This window comes from Ranitomeya imitator, chromosome 5 (assembly GCF_032444005.1).
Source record: "Ranitomeya imitator isolate aRanImi1 chromosome 5, aRanImi1.pri, whole genome shotgun sequence".
NCBI classification, from domain to species: domain Eukaryota; kingdom Metazoa; phylum Chordata; class Amphibia; order Anura; family Dendrobatidae; genus Ranitomeya; species Ranitomeya imitator.
The window spans coordinates 11,418,210-11,445,950 of record NC_091286.1 but is presented as its reverse complement, the minus strand read 5'-3'; the positions used below and the strand labels follow the sequence as shown (position 1 = coordinate 11,445,950).

The 27,741-nt window shown below is 46.1% G+C and overlaps 1 protein-coding gene across 2 annotated transcripts in view; it reads left to right on the top strand.

Annotated features, from left to right (window-relative positions):
* BTBD9 (BTB domain containing 9) overlaps positions 1–27,741 on the top strand; it is a 170,261-nt gene that overhangs the window by 133,453 nt on the left and 9,067 nt on the right. For both annotated transcript variants that reach the window (XM_069768302.1, XM_069768300.1), the window contains one exon: positions 10,726–10,833. In XM_069768302.1, coding sequence (XP_069624403.1) covers positions 10,726–10,833 — 108 coding nt within the window. The remainder of the gene's footprint in view (positions 1–10,725; positions 10,834–27,741) is intronic.

Below are 27,741 nucleotides of genomic sequence, written 5' to 3'. Positions count from 1 at the left end.
CCCCTCGGTGCATGTCGTCCCCTCGATGCATGTCGTCCCCTCGGTGCATGTCGTCCCCTCGGTGCATGTCGTCCCCTCGGGGCATGGCGTCCCCTCGGGGCATGGCGTCCCCTCGGTGCATGGCGTCCCCTCGGTGCATGGCGTCCCCTCGGTGCATGGCGTCCCCTCGGTGCATGGCGTCCCCTCGGGGCATGGCGTCCCCTCGGGGCATGGCGTCCCCTCGGTGCATGGCGTCCCCTCGGTGCATGGCGTCCCCTCGGTGCATGGCGTCCCCTCGGTGCATGTCGTCCCCTCGGGGCATGGCGTCCCCTCGGTGTATGGCGTCCCCTCAGTGTATGGCGTTTCCCTCGGTGTATGGCGCTCTTCTGCTCTCTTCCCAAGTGTCGGGGGTTTGTCATGTCGTTCCCTCGGTGCATGGCGCTCTCTTTCCCCGAGTGTCGGGTTTGTCATGTCGTCCCCTCGGTGTATGGCGTCCCCTCGGTGTATGGCGTCCCCTCGGTGTATGGCACCCCCTCGGTTCATATCGTCCCCTCGGTGTATGGCGTCCCCTCTGTGTATGGCGTCCCCTTGGTGCATGTCGTCCCCTCTGTGCATGTCGTCCCCTCGGTGCATGTCGTCCCCTCGATGCATGTCGTCCCCTCGGTGCATGTCGTCCCCTCGGTGCATGTCGTCCCCTCGGGGCATGGCGTCCCCTCGGGGCATGGCGTCCCCTCGGTGCATGGCGTCCCCTCGGTGCATGGCGTCCCCTCGGTGCATGGCGTCCCCTCGGGGCATGGCGTCCCCTCGGGGCATGGCGTCCCCTCGGTGCATGGCGTCCCCTCGGTGCATGGCGTCCCCTCGGTGCATGGCGTCCCCTCGGTGCATGTCGTCCCCTCGGGGCATGGCGTCCCCTCGGTGTATGGCGTCCCCTCAGTGTATGGCGTTTCCCTCGGTGTATGGCGCTCTTCTGCTCTCTTCCCAAGTGTCGGGGGTTTGTCATGTCGTTCCCTCGGTGCATGGCGCTCTCTTTCCCCGAGTGTCGGGTTTGTCATGTCGTCCCCTCGGTGTATGGCGTCCCCTCGGTGTATGGCGTCCCCTCGGTATATGGCGTCCCCTCGGTGTATGGCACCCCCTCGGTTCATATCGTCCCCTCGGTGTATGGCGTCCCCTCGGTGTATGGCGTTTCCCTCGGTGTATGTTGTCCCCTCGGTGTATGTTGTCCCCTCGGTGTATGTTGTCCCCTCGGTGTATGGCGTCCCCTCGGTGTATGGTGTCCCCTCAGTGCATGGCGTTCCCTCGGTGTATGGCGTTCCCTCGGTGCATAGCGTCCCCTCGGGGCATGGCGTCCCCTCGGTGTATGGCGTCCCCTCGGTGTATGGCGTTTCCCTCGGTGTATGGCGCTCTTCTGCTCTCTTCCCAAGTGTCGGGGGTTTGTCATGTCGTTCCCTCGGTGCATGGCGCTCTCTGTCCCCGAGTGTCGGGTTTGTCATGTCGTCCCCTCGGTGTATGGCGTCCCCTCGGTGTATGGCGTCCCCTCGGTATATGGCGTTCCCCTCGGTGCATGGCGTCCCCTCGGCGTATGGCGTTCCCCTCGGTGCATGGCGTCCCCTCGGCGTATGGCGTTCCCCTCGGTGTATGGCGTCCCCTCGGTGTATGGCGTCCCCTCGGTATATGGCGTTCCCCTCGGTGCATGGCGTCCCCTCGGCGTATGGCGTTCCCCTCGGTGCATGGCGTCCCCTCGGCGTATGGCGTCCCTTCGGTGCATGGCGCACTTCTGCTCTCATCCCCCTGTAGGCTCCTGTGTGCTGTGGCTACGGTCATTGTAATTGACATTAATTGGCGGTCTCATTAGGCAGACCAGACACGGTGTACACATGAGGGTGTGCGGGGGCGCTCGGCTCTGCTCCATCCTGATGCATATGGAAAGGTTCTGCTCCAGCACCTCCTGGCTTGTTACATAATTGTATAGCCGCCCCCTGCCCGTCCTGGGGACATGGAGCGGATTGTATAAAGTGATGTTTCTGGAGACGCAGTCCAACAAGATCAAGATGCAGAGATCAATTATTATTTATCTCATTTTATTGTTTGTGTTACTTTCTGTTGTATTTTTAATACAAGATTAAATATCTTGTCATATAACTACTAAACAGACCTCATAACTTGGGATTGACCGCTCTCCCTCTGTTCATCAGCTTTAATAAGATGGGCAGGGCTTTGACTACACAGTATCTATACTCAGTACCTTTAGTAATACAGGTACAGATAAGATAATCTCTTGCATTATTTCTTATTGACCCTAGTCAAAAGTACAGGGATCTCACAACTCTTCTAGTTTTACAAAGTTATTTTATTAACATAGGTGACTTAATCTGTCACATCACTACTAATTATCCTAATTACATAGGAGAGATTTTGACAGCTTTTCCATCTTTACTAAGTAACTTTAGTAACATGGGTGGGTCTGTGAAAACCTTTCATATTACTCCTTATTTAATTACTTGGGCAAGGGTTTGATAACTCTATAACCTCTACTAAGTAACTTAAATAATATGGGTGGGGCTGTGACAGCCACTCCAACTAATGTTTATTGATTACTTCGTTAGGGCTTTGACTATTTAATACCTCTACCCAGTAACTTTAGTAATGTGGGTAGAAGAGTGACAACATGTGGTATCCCTAATTACTGATTCTAGCAAAATGGGCAGAGCTGAAGTCCCATTAGTCATTGACATTGGTGGGGCTGTGACAGCCTCTCGCATTACTCTGTATTATAACTATTTAACTCTTTAACCTCTACTAAGTAACTTTAATAATATGGGTGGGGCTGTGACAGCCTCTCATATTACTCACTTTTGATTACTACTCATTATTTCTGCCCAGTAACTTTAGTGATGTGGGTGGAAAAGTGACAACTTCTTCTATCCCTAAATTACCTCATCAACATGGGCAGAGCTTTAATTCCATATGTGGAGTTGCGTACCCTTCATATTACTCATTCACAGCAATTAAATTGACAGAACTTTAACAACTCTTCCAGCTTTACTAAGTAACCTTAGTAAAATGGGTGGTTCAGTGACAACCTCTTATATTACTGTACATGCAGTAAATATGGAGGCAGACACACGTTCTGGGCTCTGGGTCCTCCACACACCAGTATATGCATCTTCCGATGGGCGATTTATTTGTGAGTGAAGTTGCATCCATCCGCTCATCAATTCCCCCCAGATTTGCGTTTGTTCGGAATATATTGTGAAGGATTAGAGACCGCACCGCAGCACTTGGCCCTTCTGCCTAATGTGAATTTCTGAATATTCATGGAGGTAACTGGCAGAATCTTGGCCGGGGTGAAGCTTACTCAGAATAAATTCGCTCAACGGTTAAACATGTCGCTCCCCGCAGACCTTCACATCTCGCTTTATACGGACTAAAACTGCAAAAACACAAAGTTCTACACTAAAGTTTAGTGAGAGCACAACATTCTGCACCCGTCGAGCGTTGATTGGTGTTTTGTGTTTCGCTCCGAGCTCAGGAGGGGAAATACTTGTTTTCACGATTGCAAGACAGTTTAAGAAGATGCCACGAACCCGGAAACATTATCGACTCTTCAGACTGGACACCTGCAACTTGTGGCTCATTGCTACGTTTGTTCATCTACAGGTCGGCCAGTGTCCATTGTGCTGTCAAGGTTGGAGAGATTATAGTCTTGCACAATGGATGGTGTCACGGATCCGACCGTGCTGCCAACAATATGTCAGGGATCCTGAGGAGGATACCTTTATCGTTCCCCACTACTCACACCAATTTGTCACGAACCGGGGGTGGTTTGGTTGCCCCTGGTTCCTTCTGAAGGGGATTTATCTATATCCCAGTTCCGGTTTGAAACTTGCAGCTCTCTGGCACCCCCTGTAACCTCATGTCAGACTACTACATACTACACATAGGGTAATTAGTCGCCAGAAAGGCTGACTGCTATGTACTGGCTATTGGGCACGCTGCAGCGAGGGCAATATAACTACTCCCACTCAGGCAGGAACAATAATTATCAACGCAGCCGTCGCTACAAAGATACCCAATCGCACAGAACAAAGTATGCTGCCACCAGCTCCGATTCCACAAGGGTTAACGGGTCTGGAGCCAACCCAAATCAGTAGCATAATTCACTTCAGAGGAAGTGACATTTCGTTTATAGAGCAGAGAGAGACAAGCTGGTAAATTATATATTTTGCTCCATAAAAAGGTAGGCAGTGTTTGCATAGGATAAAAGATATTATAAAGACAAAATCATGTGTACATTACAGATTACAAATAAAAAATGGATTAACGTTGAAAAGAAAACCTACAGATGGTTATCTCATGGCATCATCATGGCAGCTGTGTGCTGGGGGGGAAGGGTGAGCATATATCCAGATGCATAACATCCCTTTCTGTAGCAGCTAGACCCCCGGACAAAAGACCCTGCAAACTGCTGTCCCACTAAGTTATCTCACAACCCAAAAACCAGGCACTCCCCCTGTGGTGACATCACTTAGGGGCTGATGCCTCCCCCTTTACTTAGAGTATGACAACTGTTTTTATGCATATCTCGCTGTATGAACCTCTTATAATAAATTCCCCAGGATCACGAGGTGCACCACATCGGGGCGATTCTTTTAAGTGTAAATACGGATTAATTAAATGACCTGCTTACGAAGAAATCCACTCTTTGCACTCGTACTTAGCTTCTAGCGGTTTCAGTGAGTGATAGATCTATCGAGGGACATCCGGAATATGTAATTCGTATATTTCTAGCCCGGTTCAGTGCCCATATATATCATGCTAATAGAACAAAGGAACTCAGGGCTTCTACACCAGTTTTGGCTGGTATTCGATGGGAGGGGGGGATGAGTAGTTTTAGGGAGATGTCTGCTATTTGCAGCTAAAAGCAATAAAAATTCTTTTGGGAGGGAGAAATGAGGGGTTTAGGATTCACACACACACACAAGCAGGCAGAGTGAGAAGAAGGGGAGTCGGGATGGCCCGCAGCGTGTGTCGGCTCAGCTTTAAGGGACTTAGCAGAGCTCAGTGTGCGTGATAATACACAATCAAATACCTCATGTTCCTGACAGATGGACCTCCCTCTGCATCTGTGGATCGGAGTAGATGTAAAGGCTCTGGCGTGTGTTGTGACTTTTGCGTGGCGTGAGGAGTAGGACAGAACCATCCTTCCGAATTCTGCGGAATTTTATTGAGGTGTGGTCAACAAATCAGTCATTTCTACAATGATTAACTCTAACTGGATTAACATGGAGAACCCCGGAGGTTCTGATAGGAGGCGACTGTTCCGGTGGCGCCAATCTGCTAATTCTGTATTCCCCTGCACCACAGACTTGTCTTGGACTCCTTGTAGGGTGACTGTATGGTCTTAAGGAGGCGTCCATTGTGAGACTGAGGTTGTCCCCTTGCCCTGTTCAAAGATATTTCTCAAAAATTCCTAAGCCCTAATGCAGCTACGATGAATCCATTAATATCTTTTTAGTGTCCCCAACAGATTGCAGACTAAAATATTGATGCACATTAGTTCAATACATTGATTTATGGAGGAATTATCATAAAATATGAAAAATTAGTAAGGACTTGCACCATTTTTACCAGCCATGAAGTGGCAGGAAGAAGAGAAAACTATCTGGTATGGCCCACTTTTGTCATCAGTTTCGGGAATGGATATTTTTTAATGTATTTTGGTGTAAAATAATTTTTGTAATGTGCTTTATTATACATTTTGGGGCATTTTCCTTCATCATCCTTTATGTATCACAGTACATAGCAGGCTGCAGAATGGTCAACCACTTCTTCGGTTTGCACTGTACATAGAGACGATAGTTACCGGTGATCAGTCAGTGAGTTCGTCCTCTGATCTGTAACTCTTGTCTCTACCCTATATCCTTTATTTATTACTTGGCAGAATGAGCTACCAGTGATCCGCCGTCAGTTCATTCTCTGCTCTGTGACTCTTGCCTCTCTTCTCCTGAACAATCTTCTATTCTGATTTTTTTATACTCTGATACATCAAGGCTGCAGAAGAATGGAAATCAAAATAAGTTAACTTTTTTTTAAAATCTTATTGTATAAATGATTTTTTTTATTTATGTAGGTAAACAATAATTAAAAAGTCCTGAAATGAGGATCAGGGTGAAACATGCAATGAGGCAGGTGATGGATCTGGATTCACAACTACGCTGCTTAGTACTGCTGTTTAACGTCCTTTATGTTGCTGTTGCTTTGTAGTATTCTTAAACATCAGAGCTGGATCCACTGCTACATTGCTCATTACTGCTAATTCTTAGCCTGCATTCTACTGCTTTCTAGTAAGTGTTTTATTTCACCCCATATTCACAGCCACACTGCTCATTACTGCTGAAAAATGTCCTCCATGCTTCTTCTGCATTTCAGTGTTTTATCTTACTAACAGGGCTGGATTCACAGCTACACTATTCAGCAGTTCTGCTCTGTAATTTTGCTCAGGCTGCTACTTCTTTATAGTAAGTGCTGCTCAATAGTGTATTTCTTACTGCTTCTTTTTTGTAGTGTTCTATTTCATTTTAGAGCTGGATACACAGCTACACTGCACATTTTATACCTGGCACTTGCAGAGAAGAGTCACTTCACTAATTTTTGCGCTATTTTTTCATGCATTATAATGAGATTTTATTGCACTAAAAACTTGACCCACAGGGACTATTCCTCCCACATTCAGAGTTTCCCCAGACACCAGTGATAAATTGTGCAGAGTTTGCGCCGTATTTACCGTCTCTTGTAAGGAGGCACTTTACCACTGTGTATGAAGCTTCCTTCACATGTTTTGTTGCATTTGTGCCCTTGGAGTTTACAGATAATGTTGTAGATACATATGGAGTGTGTTAGCTTCTGGTCTGCGTTTCTGGAGTTCCTCGGGCGGCTCCGCAGCGTCCGTTGTTCGCGTGGCCCCATGCTGGTGAGACAAGCTGCTGGCTTTAATGTGAGATCAGAGCCCGGACGGAACGTTCTACAAAGCGGCTTTAATGCTACTCGGCAGCGACGAGCGGATTCCTTCTAATCATATGGCGTGAAACTGCGTCCTCGCCACTTCTGAAACCCGACCGGCGCATTGTGCATCTGCTGCTTCACTTTCCCCCATTATTTCCTTTAAAGACCCGAGTCCTTCGCCGCACAGTCGATCCGATGATTAAAGGAATCTCATCAACAAGAGTATTTAGCCGGAATGTAGTTTACATATTCTCCCGTCCTCGTCTTTATTCCTGATCACAATATGGAAGGAGCAGGAAACGGCTGGTGGGTGGGAACGACGGGGACGGTAGGACTGCAGGTGGGAGATGCCACATCACTGATATCAGAGGAGGGGGATCGTCACCGGCGGGGTCACTGCCTAATACGTGTGTACACAAACGGGACCTGTCCGCCTCAATACATACATCGAGGGGGAAAACGAAATGAGGTGGTCCGGAGTAGAGTCCCAGTATTACTGGAGAGGGCAATGGCGGACCAGGGAGTGGTGACATAAGCCTAATAATGTATTAATATCGGACAGATTCCCTGTATATATGGTATTAGGTGGCGGTGTAATAGGCGGCTGCGGTGTTGTTGGAGATTATGGTGTAATAGACGGCATTGGTGTTACAGGAGCCCACACTTGTACAAGGGCTTTAAAAGACACAAAAGAGCACAGTGAGGTCAAAAATACTCTGTTGTAAAAAAAAATCACAGTAATAAGCAAGTGCTAGTCAAAAGATGGAAAAAATCAGGGTATTTAGTTGATACTTTTTTTGCAAAAAATGTATACTAAGCTGCTCCACCAATCGTCAAGGTATACCCATATAGAGCAGTCCTACCTAATGTATATAATCCCTATCTGATGTATTTAAAAACCTGATCATCTGTATAGTATCTGTATAAGCAGGGTTCAGAGACGGAATATCCATGTGGACATGCTGGATGGAACAGCTTAAGTGCAAATAACCCAAGGGCTTTAAAAGGTAGCGGTGTTACATCCAGGGTTTGTCGGTGTTAACAGCATGTGCCAGTTACTTTGGGAACTGCTATTGTTGGCAGGTGGTGCACTTGTATCAGCGGTCGCTGGTTGTAACGTGTGCAGCTGCTAAATGTGGAGCCTCTTGCATCACTGGTTTCCAGTTGTATCAGTGGTTGCATCACTGGTTTCAGTCGTATCAGTGGTTGTAATGGGGGCTGCAGCTACTACAGGTAGTTTGTGCATAAGTGAAAAGTACCCAGGGATGGGGTAACTAAAAGGTGCCGTGTTGTGGTCTGTGCGCAGTCTGTAGGCGGCGGCTTCCACAGCTGACATGTCCTATAACGTGTGCTCAGGTCCTGGCAGAGCTGTACATGTCCTATAACGTGTGCTCAGGTCCTGGCAGGGCTATACATGTCCTATAACGTGTGCTCAGGTCCTGGCAGGGCTGTACATGTCCTATAGCGTGTGCTCAGGTCCTGGCAGGGCTATACATGTCCTATAACGTGCTGAGATCCTGGCAGGGCTATTCATGTCCTATAACGTGTGCTCAGGTCCTGGCAGAGCTGTACATGTCCTATTACGTGTGCTCAGGTCCTGGCAGGGCTGTACATGTCCTATTACGTGTGCTCAGGTCCTGGCAGGGCTGTACATGTCCTATAACGTGTGCTCAGGTCCTGGCAGAGCTGTACATGTCCTATAGCGTGTGCTCAGGTCCTGGCAGAGCTGTACATGTCCTATAACTTGTGCTCAGGTCCTGGCCAAGCTGTACATGTCCTATAACGTGTGCTCAGGTCCTGGCAGAGCTGTACATGTCCTATAACTTGTGCTCAGGTCCTGGCCGAGCTGTACATGTCCTATAACGTGTGCTCAGGTCCTGGCAGAGCTGTACATGTCCTATAACTTGTGCTCAGGTCCTGGCCGAGCTGTACATGTCCTATAACGTGTGCTCAGGTCCTGGCAGAGCTATGCATGTCCTATAACGTGTGCTCAGGTCCTGGCAGAGCTGTACATTTCCTATAACGTGTGCTCAGGTCCTGGCAGGGCTATACATGTCATATAACGTGTGCTCAGGTCCTGGCAAAGCTATACATGTCCTATAACGTGTGCTCAGGTCCTGGCAGGGATGTACATGTGCTATAACGTGTGCTCAGGTCCTGGCAGGGATGTACATGTGCTATAACGTGTGCTCAGGTCCTGGCAGGGCTATACATGTCCTATAACGTGTGCTCAGGTCCTGGCAGGGCTGTACATGTCCTATTACGTGTGCTCAGGTCCTGGCAGGGCTATATATGTCCTATAACGTGTGCTCAGGTTCTGGCAGGGCTATACATGTCCTATAACGTGTGCTCAGGTCCTGGCAGGGCTGTACATGTCCTATAACGTGTGCTCAGGTCCTGGCAGGGCTGTACATGTCCTATAACGTGTGCTCAGGTCCTGGCAGGGCTGTACATGTCCTATAACGTGTGCTCAGGTCCTGGCAGGGCTATACATGTCCTATAACGTGTGCTCAGGTCCTGGCAGGGCTGTACATGTCCTATTACGTGTGCTCAGGTCCTGGCAGGGCTGTACATGTCCTATTACGTGTGCTCAGGTCCTGGCAGGGCTGTACATGTCCTATAACGTGTGCTCAGGTCCTAGCAGGGCTGTACATGTCCTATAACGTGTGCTCAGGTCCTGGCAGGGCTGTACATGTCCTATTACATGTGCTCAGGTCCTGGCAGGGCTATACATGTCCTATAACGTGTGCTCAGGTCTTGGCAGGGCTATACATGTCCTATAACGTGTGCTCAGGTCCTGGCAGGGCTGTACATGTCCTATAACGTGTGCTCAGGTCCTGGCAGGGCTATACATGTTCTATAACGTGTGCTCAGGTCCTGGCAGGGCTGTACATGTCCTATAACGTGTGCTCAGGTCCTGGCAGGGCTATACATGTCCTATAACATGTGCTCAGGTCCTGGCAGGGCTGTACATGTCCTATAACGTGTGATCAGGTCCTGGCAGAGCTGTACATGTTCTATAACATGTGCTCAGGTCCTGGCAGGGCTGTACATGTCCTATAACGTTGCTCAGGTCCTGGCAGGGCTATACATGTCCTATAACGTGTGCTCAGGTCCTGGCAGGGCTATACATGTCCTATAACGTGTGCTCAGGTCCTGGCAGGGCTATACATGTCCTATAACGTGTGCTCAGGTCCTGGCAGGGCTGGTACGCGGATCCTGATCCTACAGCGAGTGTGCCGTTAACACAAGCGCAGAAATACTGGGACGGCTCCGATCAGCCGTCCGCCGACAGCAGAAAAAATTAGACATGAGCGAATATCGTCGGCTCCCTCCTTATTCAGCTCGCTAATAGCGCTTACCGAATAGATACAACGGGAACCCGGATACCTGGAGCGCTCCGATAATCAGCTGTTTGGCTCAACGGCTGCATGTGTCGCGGCTGTGTGACAGGCATATCACATGCACGGAGAGCCTGTATTGTAACGGTCACACGGCTGCCGACTCTGTGCCGGACACTTGATTATCGGAGCGCTCCAGGTATCCGGGTTCCCGCTGCAGCTATTCGGTAAGTGCTATTAGCGAGCCTAATAAGGAGGGAGCTGACGATATTCGCTCATGTCTACAGAGAATCTGATGTAATGTGATAGTGTCCTATAAGAACACAATATAATATGGCCACACACGGACGTCTCCGCGCTCCCGCCGCGCACTGACTAATCAGCCTCCATCTTTATTTCATAGATTGTTACTGTGGGATTGTGACGACCGAAGTTACAGCTACTACATCGAGGTGTCGACAAACCAGCAGCAGTGGACGATGGTGGCCGACCGCACGAAGGTTCCCTGCAGGTAATCCTCCAATACTGCGCATTATTATCACCCCACAGGACGGGCCGGCAGCATTGATCGGTGACTGCGCAGCTTTTTACTTATTTTTTTATTCCCTTTGGATGTGAGCCTGTGATCTTGGCGCTGATCGCTGCTGTGTAAGGGCGTGTTCAGACAGGCATGTCTTACGCCCTGTATAAGATCTGACCCCAGGGCTGCGGACCTGAACTTCCTGCCTTATATGTTCTGGGACGGCTGGAGGAACAGGACGGGTCAGTCATGGCAGCATTGCGGTTCCTATACAGACCATGAAGTACGGCCATCTGAACTTGGGCTAACGCGGCTCCTCAACCCGCTCCATGACGGAGAGATGGAGTGGGTGAAGGGGTTAATCTTTGTGTTATTATTATTACTCTTCATTTCATTATTATGTTCAGTAAACGTTTGTGGTTGCAGAACCCCCATTAGACTGCAGCTGACAGTGTTGTGGTGCTTTTATATACCGCCATAAATAGAGGCACACCCAGCTCATGCCCAGTAAGTAGGGATCCGAGTTGGGGATGTGACCCTTCGGGAGTCCTGGGGTCGTCTTGGGGATGCGACCCTTTGGGAGTCCTGGGGTCGTGTTGGGGATGTGACCCTTCGGGAGTCCTGGCGTCGTGTTGGAGATGCGACCCTTCGGGAGTCCTGGGGTCGTCTTGAGGATGCGACCCTTCGGGAGTCCTGGTGTCGTGTTGGGGATGCGACTCTTTGAGAGTCCTGGTGTCGTGTTGGGGCTGCGACTCTTCGGGAGTCCTGGGGTCGTGTTGGGGATGTGACCCTTCGGGAGTCCTGGGGTCGTCTTGGGGATGCGACCCTTTGGGAGTCCTGGCGTCGTGTTGGAGATGCGACCCTTTGGGAGTCCTGGGGTCGTGTTGGGGATGCGACCTTTCGGGAGTACTGGTGTCGTGTTGCGGATGCGACTCTTTGGGAGTCCTGGTGTCGTGTTGGGGATGCGACCCTTCGTGATTCCTGGGGTTGTGTTGGCGATGCGACCTTTGGGAGTCTTGGGGTCTTGTTGGGGATGCGACCCTTCGGGAGTCCTGGTGTCGTGTTGGAGATGCGACCCTTCGGGAGTCCTGGGGTCGTCTTGAGGATGCGACCCTTCGGGAGTCCTGGTGTCGTGTTGGGGATGCGACTCTTTGAGAGTCCTGGTGTCGTGTTGGGGCTGCGACTCTTCGGGAGTCCTGGGGTCGTGTTGGGGATGTGACCCTTCGGGAGTCCTGGGGTCGTCTTGGGGATGCGACCCTTTGGGAGTCCTGGCGTCGTGTTGGAGATGCGACCCTTTGGGAGTCCTGGGGTCGTGTTGGGGATGCGACCTTTCGGGAGTACTGGTGTCGTGTTGCGGATGCGACTCTTTGGGAGTCCTGGTGTCGTGTTGGGGATGCGACCCTTCGTGATTCCTGGGGTTGTGTTGGCGATGCGACCTTTGGGAGTCTTGGGGTCTTGTTGGGGATGCGACCCTTCGGGAGTCCTGGTGTCGTGTTGGGGATGCGACTCTTCGGGAGTCCTGAGGTTGTGTTGGGGATGCGACCCTTTGGGAGTCCTGGGATCTTGTTGGGGATGTGACCCTTCGGGAGTCCTGGGGTTGTGTTGGCAATGCGACCTTAGGGAGTCTTGGGGTCTTGTTGGGGATGCGACCCTTCGGGAGTCCTGGGGTCGTGTTGGGGATGCAACCCTTCGGGAGTCCTGGGGTCGTGTTGGGGATGCGACCCTTCGGGAGTCCTGGGAACATGTTGGGGATGCGACCCTTTTGGAGTCCTTGTGTCGTGTTGGGGATGCGACTCTTCGGGAGTCCTGGGGTCGTATTGGTGATGCGACTCTTCAGGAGTCCTGAGGTCGAGTTGGGGATGCGACCCTTCGGGAGTCCTGGGGACATGTTGGGGATGCGACCCTTCGGGAGTCCTGGGGTCGTGTTGGGGATGTGACCCTTCGGGAGTCCTGGGGTCGTGTTGGGGATGTGACCCTTCGGGAGTCCTGGGGTCGTGTTGGGGATGTGACCCTTCGGGAGTCCTGGGGTCGTGTTGGGGATGTGACCCTTCGGGAGTCCTGGGAACATGTTGGGGATGCGACCCTTTTGGAGTCCTTGTGTCGTGTTGGGGATGCGACTCTTCGGGAGTCCTGGGGTCGTATTGGGGATGTGACCCTTCGGGAGTCCTGGGGTCGTATTGGGGATGCGACTCTTCGGGAGTCCTGGAGTCGTCTTGGGGATGCGACCCTTTGGGAGTCCTGGGGTCGTGTTGGGGATGTGACCCTTCGGGAGTCCTGGCGTCGTGTTGGAGATGCGACCCTTCGGGAGTCCTGGGGTCGTCTTGAGGATGCGACCCTTCGGGAGTCCTGGTGTCGTGTTGGGGATGCGACTCTTTGAGAGTCCTGGTGTCGTGTTGGGGATGCGACTCTTTGAGAGTCCTGGGGTCGTGTTGGGGATGCGACTCTTCGGGAGTCCTGGGGTCGTGTTGGGGCTGCGACTCTTCGGGAGTCCTGGGGTCGTGTTGGGGATGTGACCCTTCGGGAGTCCTGGGGTCGTCTTGGGGATGCGACCCTTTGGGAGTCCTGGCGTCGTGTTGGAGATGCGACCCTTCGGGAGTCCTGGGGTCGTGTTGGGGATGCGACCTTTCGGGAGTACTGGTGTCGTGTTGCGGATGCGACTCTTTGGGAGTCCTGGGATCTTGTTGGGGATGTGACCCTTCGGGAGTCCTGGGGTTGTGTTGGCAATGCGACCTTAGGGAGTCTTGGGGTCTTGTTGGGGATGCGACCCTTCGGGAGTCCTGGGGTCGTGTTGGGGATGCGACCCTTCGGGAGTCCTGGGGTCGTGTTGGGGATGCGACCCTTCGGGAGTCCTGGGGTCGTGTTGGGGATGCGACCCTTTTGGAGTCCTTGTGTCGTGTTGGGGATGCGACTCTTCGGGAGTCCTGGGGTCGTATTGGTGATGCGACTCTTCAGGAGTCCTGGGGTCGTGTTGGGGATGTGACCCTTCGGGAGTCCTGGGAACATGTTGGGGATGCGACCCTTTTGGAGTCCTTGTGTCGTGTTGGGGATGCCACTCTTCGGGAGTCCTGGGGTCGTATTGGGGATGTGACCCTTCGGGAGTCCTGGGGTCGTATTGGGGATGCGACTCTTCGGGAGTCCTGGAGTCGTCTTGGGGATGCGACCCTTTGGGAGTCCTGGGGTCGTGTTGGGGATGTGACCCTTCGGGAGTCCTGGCGTCGTGTTGGAGATGCGACCCTTCGGGAGTCCTGGGGTCGTCTTGAGGATGCGACCCTTCGGGAGTCCTGGTGTCGTGTTGGGGATGCGACTCTTTGAGAGTCCTGGTGTCGTGTTGGGGATGCGACTCTTTGAGAGTCCTGGGGTCGTGTTGGGGATGCGACTCTTCGGGAGTCCTGGGGTCGTGTTGGGGCTGCGACTCTTCGGGAGTCCTGGGGTCGTGTTGGGGATGTGACCCTTCGGGAGTCCTGGGGTCGTCTTGGGGATGCGACCCTTTGGGAGTCCTGGCGTCGTGTTGGAGATGCGACCCTTCGGGAGTCCTGGGGTCGTGTTGGGGATGCGACCTTTCGGGAGTACTGGTGTCGTGTTGCGGATGCGACTCTTTGGGAGTCCTGGGATCTTGTTGGGGATGTGACCCTTCGGGAGTCCTGGGGTTGTGTTGGCAATGCGACCTTAGGGAGTCTTGGGGTCTTGTTGGGGATGCGACCCTTCGGGAGTCCTGGGGTCGTGTTGGGGATGCGACCCTTCGGGAGTCCTGGGGTCGTGTTGGGGATGCGACCCTTCGGGAGTCCTGGGGTCGTGTTGGGGATGCGACCCTTTTGGAGTCCTTGTGTCGTGTTGGGGATGCGACTCTTCGGGAGTCCTGGGGTCGTATTGGTGATGCGACTCTTCAGGAGTCCTGAGGTCGAGTTGGGGAATGCGACCCTTCGGGAGTCCTGGGGACATGTTGGGGATGCGACCCTTCGGGAGTCCTGGGGACATGTTGGGGATGCGACCCTTCGGGAGTCCTGGGGTCGTGTTGGGGATGTGACCCTTCGGGAGTCCTGGGGTCGTGTTGGGGATGCGACCCTTCGGGAGTCCTGGGGACATGTTGGGGATGCGACCCTTTTGGAGTCCTTGTGTCGTGTTGGGGATGCGACTCTTCGGGAGTCCTGGGGTCGTATTGGTGATGCGACTCTTCGGGAGTCCTGAGGTCGAGTTGGGGATGCGACCCTTCAGGAGTCCTGGTGTCGTGTTGGGGATCTGACCCTTCAGGAGTCCTGGTGTCGTGTTGGGGATCTGACCCTTCGGGAATCCTGGGGTCCGGTGACCCCCAGGTCTTGATGCCGAGCAGCTGCCAGCAGTGCAGTAACTTCCCCTCATCGCCTCTGTATGATTTTTGCTGATGATTTTAGCATTTCGGGGCATGTCTCGTTGGCCCTGGCGCTGTCAGGTGACACGGTCGGCCTTTTCATCTCTCACAGGTGTCATGTACCTCTTGCCGCTCTTAGCCCGGCCGCACTTAGCGCCTATTAGAAAGCGCCTATTAGCGTCTAATTCCAGTCCCGGCTGATAAAGGTTACAGCGGATGTGATGGATTCCGGCTGACGCCGCCATGACAGAGTTAGGCCGCTCATCAAGCCGGAGGCGGATGTGGAGACTTGTTATTCGGCACGCTGTCTTCCTGTACTGTTACCTGTACCGGTGTGAACACTTCTCTCGTGGACAGCCCATCCTGTCCTACGTCAACCGCAGAAGTCGTCACGCCGTTCATTACCGGCTCTAACGCCTTAATAGAAGCCAATTAGCGACCCACGCCAATGTCGCTGTCATCCCTTTAAATGCCGAGCGGAGATTTATTCTTCGCCTTCACCTGTGATGACAGTTAAGACATCTCTTCCTTTTCTTCTTCTTAAAGGGCAAACGCGGATATGTTTTCTTTTTTCTTTGGCGCCTTTGCCGCCCGTATCGCACTAATGTCTGTTATAAAACGAGCTGTCTGAGCTGTAAATAGCGAGAGGCGAGCGGTAATCACACCCGACCGCTCCGGCTCATAACCTTTCCTGTGTAGCTAATAACAGCCTCCATTGTAAGGCATCGCCCCGGAGAACTGCAGAAAACACGTCTGCAGGGCGAGCGCTCCGGGTACGCAGCTCTCCTGCCGCTTACATCGGCCACATTGTGGACACATCGCAGCGTTTTATCTCTCCTTGTACCAAGACTGTTCACAGCATAAAGGATTGTGTAGGCCACATGCAATTGTACCAAACCATCAGCTCCGAGAAGCACGAGGAGAAGGAGAGGTTTTCAGTTCTGGCTGTAAAGATGGTTTTTCTAGTCCTCTAACTGCGAGTACGGGAAGGGAAGCAAACGTGAAACCCCCCGAACCTGGACATAAGGAGAACGCTGTGATTAATAATCACATACGATAAGTGATTGTCAGTGACTGCACATCCCGAGATGGCGAGAGATACAGATACTGAGCCCAGACGACGTCCGGATCCAGCTGCTAAAGAAAGAATTCCTCATTATAAAGTCTAATGACATTCGTTATATCACTGTAGATACTATAAATATGGATGTTTCCCTCCGTACACGACCGCGTCTCATGTACCTGAAATGTCCGCGGTAAAGGAGTCCTATTCATCCAAGAATCTACTATGGTAGAAGATACAGGAGCTTCTCACTAAATTATATCATCATCAAAGAGTTAATTTATTTCAGTTCTAAAATACAAAAAGTGAATCTCATCTATTCTATAGAGTCATTACACACAGAGTGATCTATTACACACAGAGTGATCTATTACACACAGAGTGATCTATTTCACGTGTTTCTTTCTGTTAATGTTGATGATTATGGCTTACAGCCAATGAAAACCCATAAGTCATTATCTCAGTAAATTAGAATAATTAACAATAAACACCTGTAAAGGCTCCTAAGCGTTTATAAAGGTCCTTAGTCTGTTTCAGTAGCTCCACAATCATGGGGAAGACTGCTGACCTGACAGATGTCCAGAAGGCGTCACTGACACACTCCACAAGGAGGGGAAGCCACAAAAGGTCATTGGTAAAGAAGCCGTCTGTTCACACAGTGCTGTATTTAAGAATATTAATGGAGTGTGGAGTGGAAGGAAAAAGTGTGGTAGAAAAAGGAGCAACCGGGATAACCGCAGCCTGGAAAGGATTGTTAAGAAAAGGCCATTCAGTAATGTGGGGGAGATTCACAAGGAGTGGACTGCTGCTGGAGTCATTGCTTCACCACACACAGACGTGTCCAGGACATGGGCTACAAGTGTCACATTCCTTGTGTCCGGCCGCTCATGACCAATAGACAACGCCAGAAGCGTCTTACCTGGACCAAGGAGAAGAACCGGACTGTTGTCAGTGGTCCAAGGTGTTGTGTTCAGATGAAAGTAAATGTTGCATTTCATTTGGAAATCCAGGTCCCAGAGTCTGGAGGAAGAGTGGAGAGGCCACAATCCGAGCTGCTGGAGGTCTAGTGTGAAGTCTCCACAGTCAGTGATGGTTTGGGGAGCCATGTCATCTGCTGGTGTAGGTCCACTGTGTGTTATCAAGGCCAAAGTCAGCGCAGCCGTCTACCAGGACATTGTAGAGCACTTCATGCTTCCCTCTCCCAATGAGCTTTTTGGAGATGGAAATGTCATTCTCCAGCAGGACTTGGCCCCTGTCCACACTGCCAAAAGTACCAATACCTGGTGTAAAAACAACAGTATCACTGGGCTTGATTGGCAGCAAACTCACCTGACCCCAACTACATGGAGAATCTATGAAGTATTGTCAAGAGGAAGGTGAGACACCAGACCCAACAATGCAGACGAGCTGAAGGCTGCTATCAAAGCAACCTGGGCTTCCATAACCCCTCAGCAAGTGCCACAGGCTGATTGCCTCCATGCCACGCCGCATTGATGCAGTAATTGATGCAAAAGGAGCCTGACCAAGTACTGAGGGCATTTACTGAACATACATTTCAGTAGGACAACATTTCGGATTTTAAAATCATTTTTCAAGCTGTTGCTGTAAAGTATTCTAATTTACTGAGATAATGACTTTTGGGTTTTCATTGGCTGTAAGCCATAATCATCAACATTAACAGAAATAAACACGTGAAATAGATCACTCTGTGTGTAATGACTCTATAGAATATAGGAGATTCACTATTTGTATTGAAGAACTGAAATAAATTCACTTTTTGATGATATTCTAATTTTGTGCGATGCACGTGTATGAGTAGTTATTTTCTTGTACATAGGAGCAGTATTATAGTAATGCTTTGCAAAAAGGAAAAAAAAGAGCATGAACCGCACATCCCAAAATCATACGTTGATCTAAAGCCGCTAGGCAAAAATTTATATACAGAACATGAGGTTTTCAGTTTAACATTCTGATCAGACTGTATGAAGCCCACTGCCACTTCACGGCAAACCTCGTAGTGGGTCCTATCGCCCTAACGGAGCGGAGTTGTGCTGCGCCCACCACCACAGCGGCCATGCACCAGCAGGGCGGACGGCCTGTAGCTCCTTTCATTTTGGTGTTGGTGCTGTGTGGTGGCCATTGTTGCTGTGGCTTTGTGCTGGTGGGACGGCGCGGTCTGGAGTCATGGGGGCTCAGCCTCGCAGCATGGGCGCTGTGGGGCAACAGGCCGTCCGCCCTGCTGGTGCATGGCCGCTGTGGCGGTGGTCGCCGCACGGCTCCGCTCCGTTAGGGCGGTAGGACCCACTACGAGGTTTGCCGTGAAGTGGCAGTGGGCTTCATACAGTCTGATCAGAATGTTAAACTGAAAACCTCATTTTCAGTATATAAATTTTTGCCTAGCGGCTTTAGATCAACGTATGATTTTGGGATGTGCGGTTCATGCTCTTTTTTTTTTCTTTTTGTACAAAGTATTATAGTAGTTATATTCTTGTACATAGGGGCAGTATTATAGTAGATATATTCTTGTACATAGGGGCGGTATTATAGTAGTTATATTCTTGTACATAGGAGCAGTATTATAGTAGTTATATTCTTGTATATAGGGACAGTATTATAGTAGTTATATTCTTGTACATAGGGGCAGTATTATAGTAGTTATATTCTTGTACATAGGGGCAGTATTATAGTAGTTATATTCTTGTATATAGGAGCAGTATTATAATAGTTATATTCTTGTACATAGGGTCAGTATTATAGTAGTTATATTCTTGTACATAGGGGCAGTATTATAGCAGTTATATTCTTGTACATAGGGTCAGTATTATAGTAGTTATATTCTTGTACATAGGGGCAGTATTATAGTAGTTATACTCTTGTACATAGGAGCAGTATTATAGTAGTTATATTCTTGTATATAGGAGCAGTATTATAGTAGTTATATTCTTGTACATAGAAGCAGTATTATAGTAGTTATATTCTTGTACATAGGAGCAGTATTATAGTAGTTATATTCTTGTACATAGGGTCAGTATTATAGTAGTTATATTCTTGTATATAGGAGCAGTATTACAGTAGTTATATTCTTGTACATAGAAGCAGTATTATAGTAGTTATATTCTTGTACATAGGGGCAGTATTATAGTAGTTATATTCTTGTACATAGGAGCAGTATTATAGTAGTTACACGTGCTGCGCCGATTCTTTGGAATGCACTACCTAGGTTAATACGATTAATCCCCAATCCCCACAGTTTTAAGCGTGCCCTAAAAACTCATTTGTTCAGACTGGCCTACCGCCTCAATGCATTAACCTAACGATCCCTGTGTGGCCTATTTATAATAAAAAAAAAAAAAAAGGTTCCTCGCATCATGTTCTCATACACTTTATGCAGTATTAGCCCTCTGTGTCTGTACTGCTACATACTTAGGCAGGTAACTGGTTCATGCAGCTTTACATGAACACCTGAGCCTTACACTATGGCCGGTCCGAATAACTAAAGCAATTGTTACCATCCACCTCTCGTGTCTCCCCTTTTCCCCATAGTTTGTAAGCTTGCGAGCAGCAGGGCCCTCACTCCTCCTGGTATCTGTTTTGAACTGTATTTCTGTTATGCTGTAATGTCTATTGTCTGTACAAGTCCCCTCTATAATTTGTAAAGCGCTGCGGAATATGTTGGCGCTATATAAATAAAAATTATTATTATTATTATTATAGTTATATTCTTGTACATAGGGGCAGTATTATAGTAGTTATATTCTTGTACATAGGGGCAGTATTATAGTAGTTATATTCTTGTACATAGGAGCAGTATTATAGTAGTTATATTCTTGTACATAGGAGCAGTATTATAGTAGTTATATTCTTGTACATAGGAGCAGTATTATAGTAGTTATATTCTTGTACATAGGAGCAGTATTATAGTAGTTATATTCTTGTACATAGGGGGCAGTATTATAGTAGTTATATTCTTGTACATAGGAGCAGTATTATAGTAGGTATATTCTTGTATATAGGAGCAGTATTATAGTAGTTATATTCTTGTACATAGGAGCAGTATTATAGTAGTTATATTCTTGTACATAGGGGCAGTATTATAGTAGTTATACTCTTGTACATAGGAGCAGTATTATAGTAGTTATATTCTTGTATATAGGGGCAGTATTATAGTAGTTATATTCTTGTACATAGGAGCAGTATTATAGTAGTTATATTCTTGTATATAGGAGCAGTATTATAGTAGTTATATTCTTGTACATAGGGTCAGTATTATAGTAGTTATATTCTTGTACATAGGAGCAGTATTATAGTAGTTATATTCTTGTACATTGGAGCAGTATTATAGTAGTTATATTCTTGTACATAGCAGCAGTATTATAGTAGGGGGCAGTATATTTTTGAGCTGCCGGTTTTGTTTTTTATGAATTGATATCATCTTTTAGTCGTTCTCTATTCTTTTCCCGCTCGTTCTTGCTTTTCTCTGGATTACTCCTCTGCTCAGTACATTTAGTAATAAGCGGGTACATAATGCAGTGGATATTGTGGCTTTCATGCTGGCACAGTGTGTCCCTTTATTGTTTGGGGAGTGGAGCCCATTGTGCGCTGTTTCTTTTTCATGACAGGGTTTTGTGTTCTTTCGTCTTTGTTAGTGTCAGCTACGAGCTGTGAATGTGTCATGGGTGACAGTACAATGGCGCGCCGGATATTGAGCCTGTGTTATCCGCTGTATATTGGATCTGAGATTGTTTGCATATTGGTGTCTGCCCGCGGCTCATTGTCTGTGAATCTTTTTTCTGGATGGTATAGGAGAGCAGCGAGCGTCTATTGCGCAGCGCGCCCCTCTCACCCACCGCCGCCGGCTTCCCATAGTCAGTCTCCATTACTATTGTTCTCTCTCCTATCACAAATATCCTCGAGTGCTGCTGAAATTTTCTGACAGTCTTAGAATCCTCTCCGCTCCCAGGTATTATGCGGTAATGAGGACGCACTTTCTTTGGTCGCTGTTACACAATTGGCACTTGGCAGTCGGTTTCTGTTGTGTTGGAAAAGAATTATTACATTTAATGGAATATTTTTCCTCCAGTGAATTGGTTTACCTGAAACTTGTATCTGCGTCTTACAGGGAAACCTTGAATTATAAACTCTCATCTTCAGCTGATTCTCACTTACATAATCTATTATACTACCGGCATGTCCAGACCTACTATAATACCGCCCCTATGTACAAGAATATAACTACTATAATACTGCCCTTATGTACAAGAATATAACTACTATAATACTGCTCCTATGTACAAGAATATAACTACTATAATACTGCTCCTATGTACAAGAATATAACTACTATAATACTGCTCCTATGTACAAGAATATAACTACTATAATACTGCCCCTATGTACAAGAATATAACTACTATAATACTGCCCCTATATACAAGAATATAACTACTATAATACTGCTCCTATGTACAAGAATATAACTACTATAATACTGCTCCTATGTACAAGAATATAACTACTATAATACTGCTCCTATGTACAAGAATATAACTACTATAATACTGCCGCTATGTACAAGAATATAACTACTATAATACTGCTCCTATGTACAAGAATATAACTACTATAATACTGCTCCTATGTACAAGAATATAACTACTATAATACTGCTCCTATGTACAAGAATATAACTACTATAATACTGCTCCTATGTACAAGAATATAACTACTATAATACTGCTCCTATGTACAAGAATATAACTACTATAATACTGCTCCTATGTACAAGAATATAACTACTATAATACTGCTCCTATGTACAAGAATATAACTACTATAATACTGCTCCTATGTACAAGAATATAACTACTATAATATCGCCCCTATGTACAAGAACATAACTACTATAATACAGCCCCTATGTACAAGAATATAACTACTATAATACTGCTCCCTATGTACAAGAATATAACTACTATAATACTGCTCCCTATGTACAAGAATATAACTACTATAATACTGCTCCTATGTACAATAATATAACTACTATAATATCGCCCTATGTACAAGACTATAACTACTATAATACTGCCCCTATGTACAAGAATAACTACTATAATACTGCTCCTATGTACAAGAATATAACTACTATAATACTGCTCCCTATGTACAAGAATATAACTACTATAATACTGCTCCTATGTACAAGAATATAACTACTATAATATCGCCCCTATGTACAAGACTATAACTACTATAATACTGCCCCTATGTACAAGACTATAACTACTATAATACTGCCCCTATGTACAAGAATATAACTACTATAATACTGCTCCTATGTACAAGAATATAACTACTATAATACTGCTCCTATGTACAAGAATATAACTACTATAATACTGCTCCTATGTACAAGAATATAACTACTATAATACTGCCCCTATGTACAAGAACATAACTACTATAATACTGCTACTATGTGCAAGAATATAACTACTATAATACTGCTACTATGTACAAGAATATAACTACTATAATATCGCCCCTATGTACAAGAACATAACTACTATAATACTGCTACTATGTACAAGAATATAGCTACTATAATACTGCCCCTATGTACAAGAATATAACTACTATAATACTGCCCCTATACACAAGAATATAACTACTATAATATTGCCCCTATGTACAAGAATATAACTACTATAATATCGCCCCTATGTACAAGAACATAACTACTATAATACTGCTACTATGTACAAGAATATAACTACTATAATACTGCCCCTATGTACAAGAATATAACTACTATAATACTGCTCCTATGTACAAGAATATAACTACTATAATACTGCTCCTATGTACAAGAATATAACTACTATAATACTGCTCGTATGTACAAGAGTATAACTACTATAATACTGCCCCTATGTACAAGAATATAACTACTATAATACTGCTCCTATGTACAAGAATATTACTACTATAATACTGCACCCATGTACAAGAATATAACTACTATAATACTGCTCCTATGTACAAGAATATAACTACTATAATACTGCCCCCTATGTACAAGAATATTACTACTATAATACTGCCCCCATGTACAAGAATATAACTACTATAATACTGCCCCTATGTACAAGAATATAACTACTATAATACTGCCCCCCTATGTACAAGAATATAACTACTATAATACTGCTCCTATGTACAAGAATATAACTACTATAATACTGCTCCTATGTACAAGAATATAACTACTATAATACTGCTCCTATGTACAAGAATATAACTACTATAATACTGCTCCTATGTACAAGAATATAACTACTATAATACTGCTCCTATGTACAAGAATATAACTACTATAATACTGCTACTATGTACAAGAATATAACTACTATAATACTGCCCCTATGTACAAGAATATAACTACTATAATACTGCTACTATGTACAAGAATATAACTACTATAATACTGCCCCTATGTACAAGAATATAACTACTATAATACTGCTCCTATGTACAAGAATATAACTACTATAATACTGCTACTATGTACAAGAATATAACTACTATAATACTGCCCCTATGTACAAGAATATAACTACTATAATACTGCTACTATGTACAAGAATATAACTACTATAATACTGCCCCTATGTACAAGAATATAACTACTATAATACTGCTCCTATGTACAAGAATATAACTACTATAATACTGCTCCTATGTACAAGAATATAACTACTATAATACTGCTCGTATGTACAAGAGTATAACTACTATAATACTGCCCCTATGTACAAGAATATAACTACTATAATACTGCTCCTATGTACAAGAATATTACTACTATAATACTGCACCCATGTACAAGAATATAACTACTATAATACTGCTCCTATGTACAAGAATATAACTACTATAATACTGCCCCCTATGTACAAGAATATTACTACTATAATACTGCCCCCATGTACAAGAATATAACTACTATAATACTGCCCCTATGTACAAGAATATAACTACTATAATACTGCCCCCCTATGTACAAGAATATAACTACTATAATACTGCTCCTATGTACAAGAATATAACTACTATAATACTGCTCCTATGTACAAGAATATAACTACTATAATACTGCTCCTATGTACAAGAATATAACTACTATAATACTGCTCCTATGTACAAGAATATAACTACTATAATACTGCCGCTATGTACAAGAATATAACTACTATAATACTGCTCCTATGTAGAAGAATATAACTACTATAATACTGCTCCCTATGTACAAGAATATAACTACTATAATACTGCTCCTATGTACAAGAATATAACTACTATAATATCGCCCCTATGTACAAGAACATAACTACTATAATACAGCCCCTATGTACAAGAATATAACTACTATAATACTGCTCCCTATGTACAAGAATATAACTACTATAATACTGCTCCCTATGTACAAGAATATAACTACTATAATACTGCTCCTATGTACAAGAATATAACTACTATAATATCGCCCCTATGTACAAGACTATAACTACTATAATACTGCCCCTATGTACAAGAATAACTACTATAATACTGCTCCTATGTACAAGAATATTACTACTATAATACTGCTCCCTATGTACAAGAATATAACTACTATAATACTGCTCCTATGTACAAGAATATAACTACTATAATATCGCCCCTATGTACAAGACTATAACTACTATAATACTGCCCCTATGTACAAGACTATAACTACTATAATACTGCCCCTATGTACAAGAATTTAACTACTATAATACTGCTCCTATGTACAAGAATATAACTACTATAATACTGCTCCTATGTACAAGAATATAACTACTATAATACTGCTCCTATGTACAAGAATATAACTACTATAATACTGCCCCTATGTACAAGAACATAACTACTATAATACTGCTACTATGTGCAAGAATATAACTACTATAATACTGCTACTATGTACAAGAATATAACTACTATAATACTGCCCCCTATGTACAAGAATATAACTACTATAATATCGCCCCTATGTACAAGAACATAACTACTATAATACTGCTACTATGTACAAGAATATAACTACTATAATACTGCCCCTATGTACAAGAATATAACTACTATAATACTGCCCCTATACACAAGAATATAACTACTATAATATTGCCCCTATGTACAAGAATATAACTACTATAATATCGCCCCTATGTACAAGAACATAACTACTATAATACTGCTACTATGTACAAGAATATAACTACTATAATACTGCCCCTATGTACAAGAATATAACTACTATAATACTGCTCCTATGTACAAGAATATAACTACTATAATACTGCTCCTATGTACAAGAATATAACTACTATAATACTGCTCGTATGTACAAGAGTATAACTACTATAATACTGCCCCTATGTACAAGAATATAACTACTATAATACTGCTCCTATGTACAAGAATATTACTACTATAATACTGCACCCATGTACAAGAATATAACTACTATAATACTGCTCCTATGTATAAGAATATAACTACTATAATACTGCCCCCTATGTACAAGAATATTACTACTATAATACTGCCCCTATGTACAAGAATATAACTACTATAATACTGCCCCCTATGTACAAGAATATAACTACTATAATACTGCTCCTATGTACAAGAATATAACTACTATAATACTGCCCCTATGTGCAAGAATATAACTACTATAATACTGCTCCTATGTACAAGAATATAACTGCTATAATACTGCTCCTATGTACAAGAATATAACTACTATAATACTGACACGTGGGGTACAGGATGGTGACACTTTTCATCGTTTTATGTTATGACTTCAATTAGTGAAGTGTCTCTTTTTCAGTTATTTGTGCCTTCAGCTTTGCCATTAGATGCACCTCGCTACTCCGTTTTCCTTGCCGGTCACAGTGTGGCAGTATTATTTTAACTCCAAGTAAATCAAACTTCTGTGAAATAAAACTTTCCACTTAGGAAGCAACACTGTTTAACAATCAATTTCACATGCTGTTGTGCACACGGAATAGACAACAGATGGAAATTATTGGGAATTATCAAGACCCCCTCAATAAAGGAGTGGTTCTGCAGGTGGGGACCACAGACCACATCTCAGTACCAATGCTTTCTGGCTAATGTTTTGGTCACTTTTGAATGTTGGTTGTGCTTTCACACTCGTGGTAGCATGAGACGGACTCTACAACCCACACAAGTGGCTCAGGTAGTGCAGCTCATCCAGGATGGCACATCAACGTGAGCTGCGGCAAGAAGGTTTGCTGTGTCTGTCAGCGTAGTGTCCAGAGGCTGGAGGCGATACCAGGAGACAGGCCAGTACACCAGGAGACGTGGAAGGGGCCGTAGGAGGGCAACATCCCAGCAGCAGGACCGCTACCTCCGCCTTTGTGCAAGGAGGAATAGGATGAGCACTGCCAGAGCCCTGCAAAATGACTTCCAGCAAGCCACAAATGTGCATGTGTCTGCACAAACGGTTAGAAACCGATTCCATGAGGATGGTCTGCGTGCCCAACGTCCACAGATGGGGGTTGTGCTCACAGCCCAACACCGTGCAGGACGCTTGGTATCTGCCACAGAACACCAGGATTGGCAAATTCTCCACTGGCGCCCTGTGATCTTCACAGATGAAGGCAGGTTCACACTGAGCACATGTGACAGAGTCTGGAGACGTCGTGGAGAGTGATCTGCTGCCTGCACTATCCTTCAGCATGACCGGTTTGGCAGTGGGTCAGTAATGGTGTGGGGTGGCATTTCTTTGGAGGGTCGCACAGCCCTCCATGTGCTCGCCAGAGGTAGCCTGACCGCCATTAGATACTGAGATGAGATCCTCAGACCCCTTGTGAGACCATACGCTGGTGCGGTTGGCCCTGGGTTCCTCCTAATGCAGGACAATGCCAGACCTCATGTGGCTGGAGTGTGTCAGCAGTTCCTGCAAGATGAAGGCATTGAAGCTGTGGACTGGCCCGCCCGTTCCCCAGACCTGAATCTGATTGACCACATCTGGGGCATCATGTCTCACTCCATCCACCAACATCACGTTGCACCACAGACTGTCCAGGAGTTGGCTGATGCTTTAGTCCAGGTCTGGGAGAAGATCCCTCAGGAGACCATCCGCCGCCTCATCAGGAGCATGCCCAGGCATTGTATGGAAGTCATACAGGCACGAGGAGGCCACACACACTACTGAGCATCATTTCCTTGTCTTGAGGCATTTCCACTGAAGTTGGATCAGCCTGTAACTTCATTTTCCACTTTGATTTTGAGCATCATTCCAACTCCAGACTTCCGCGGGATATTAGTTGTGATTTACGTTGATCATTTTTAGGTTTTATTGTTCTCAACACATTCCACTATGTAATGAATAAAGATTTACAACTGGAATATTTCATTCAGTGATATCTAGGAT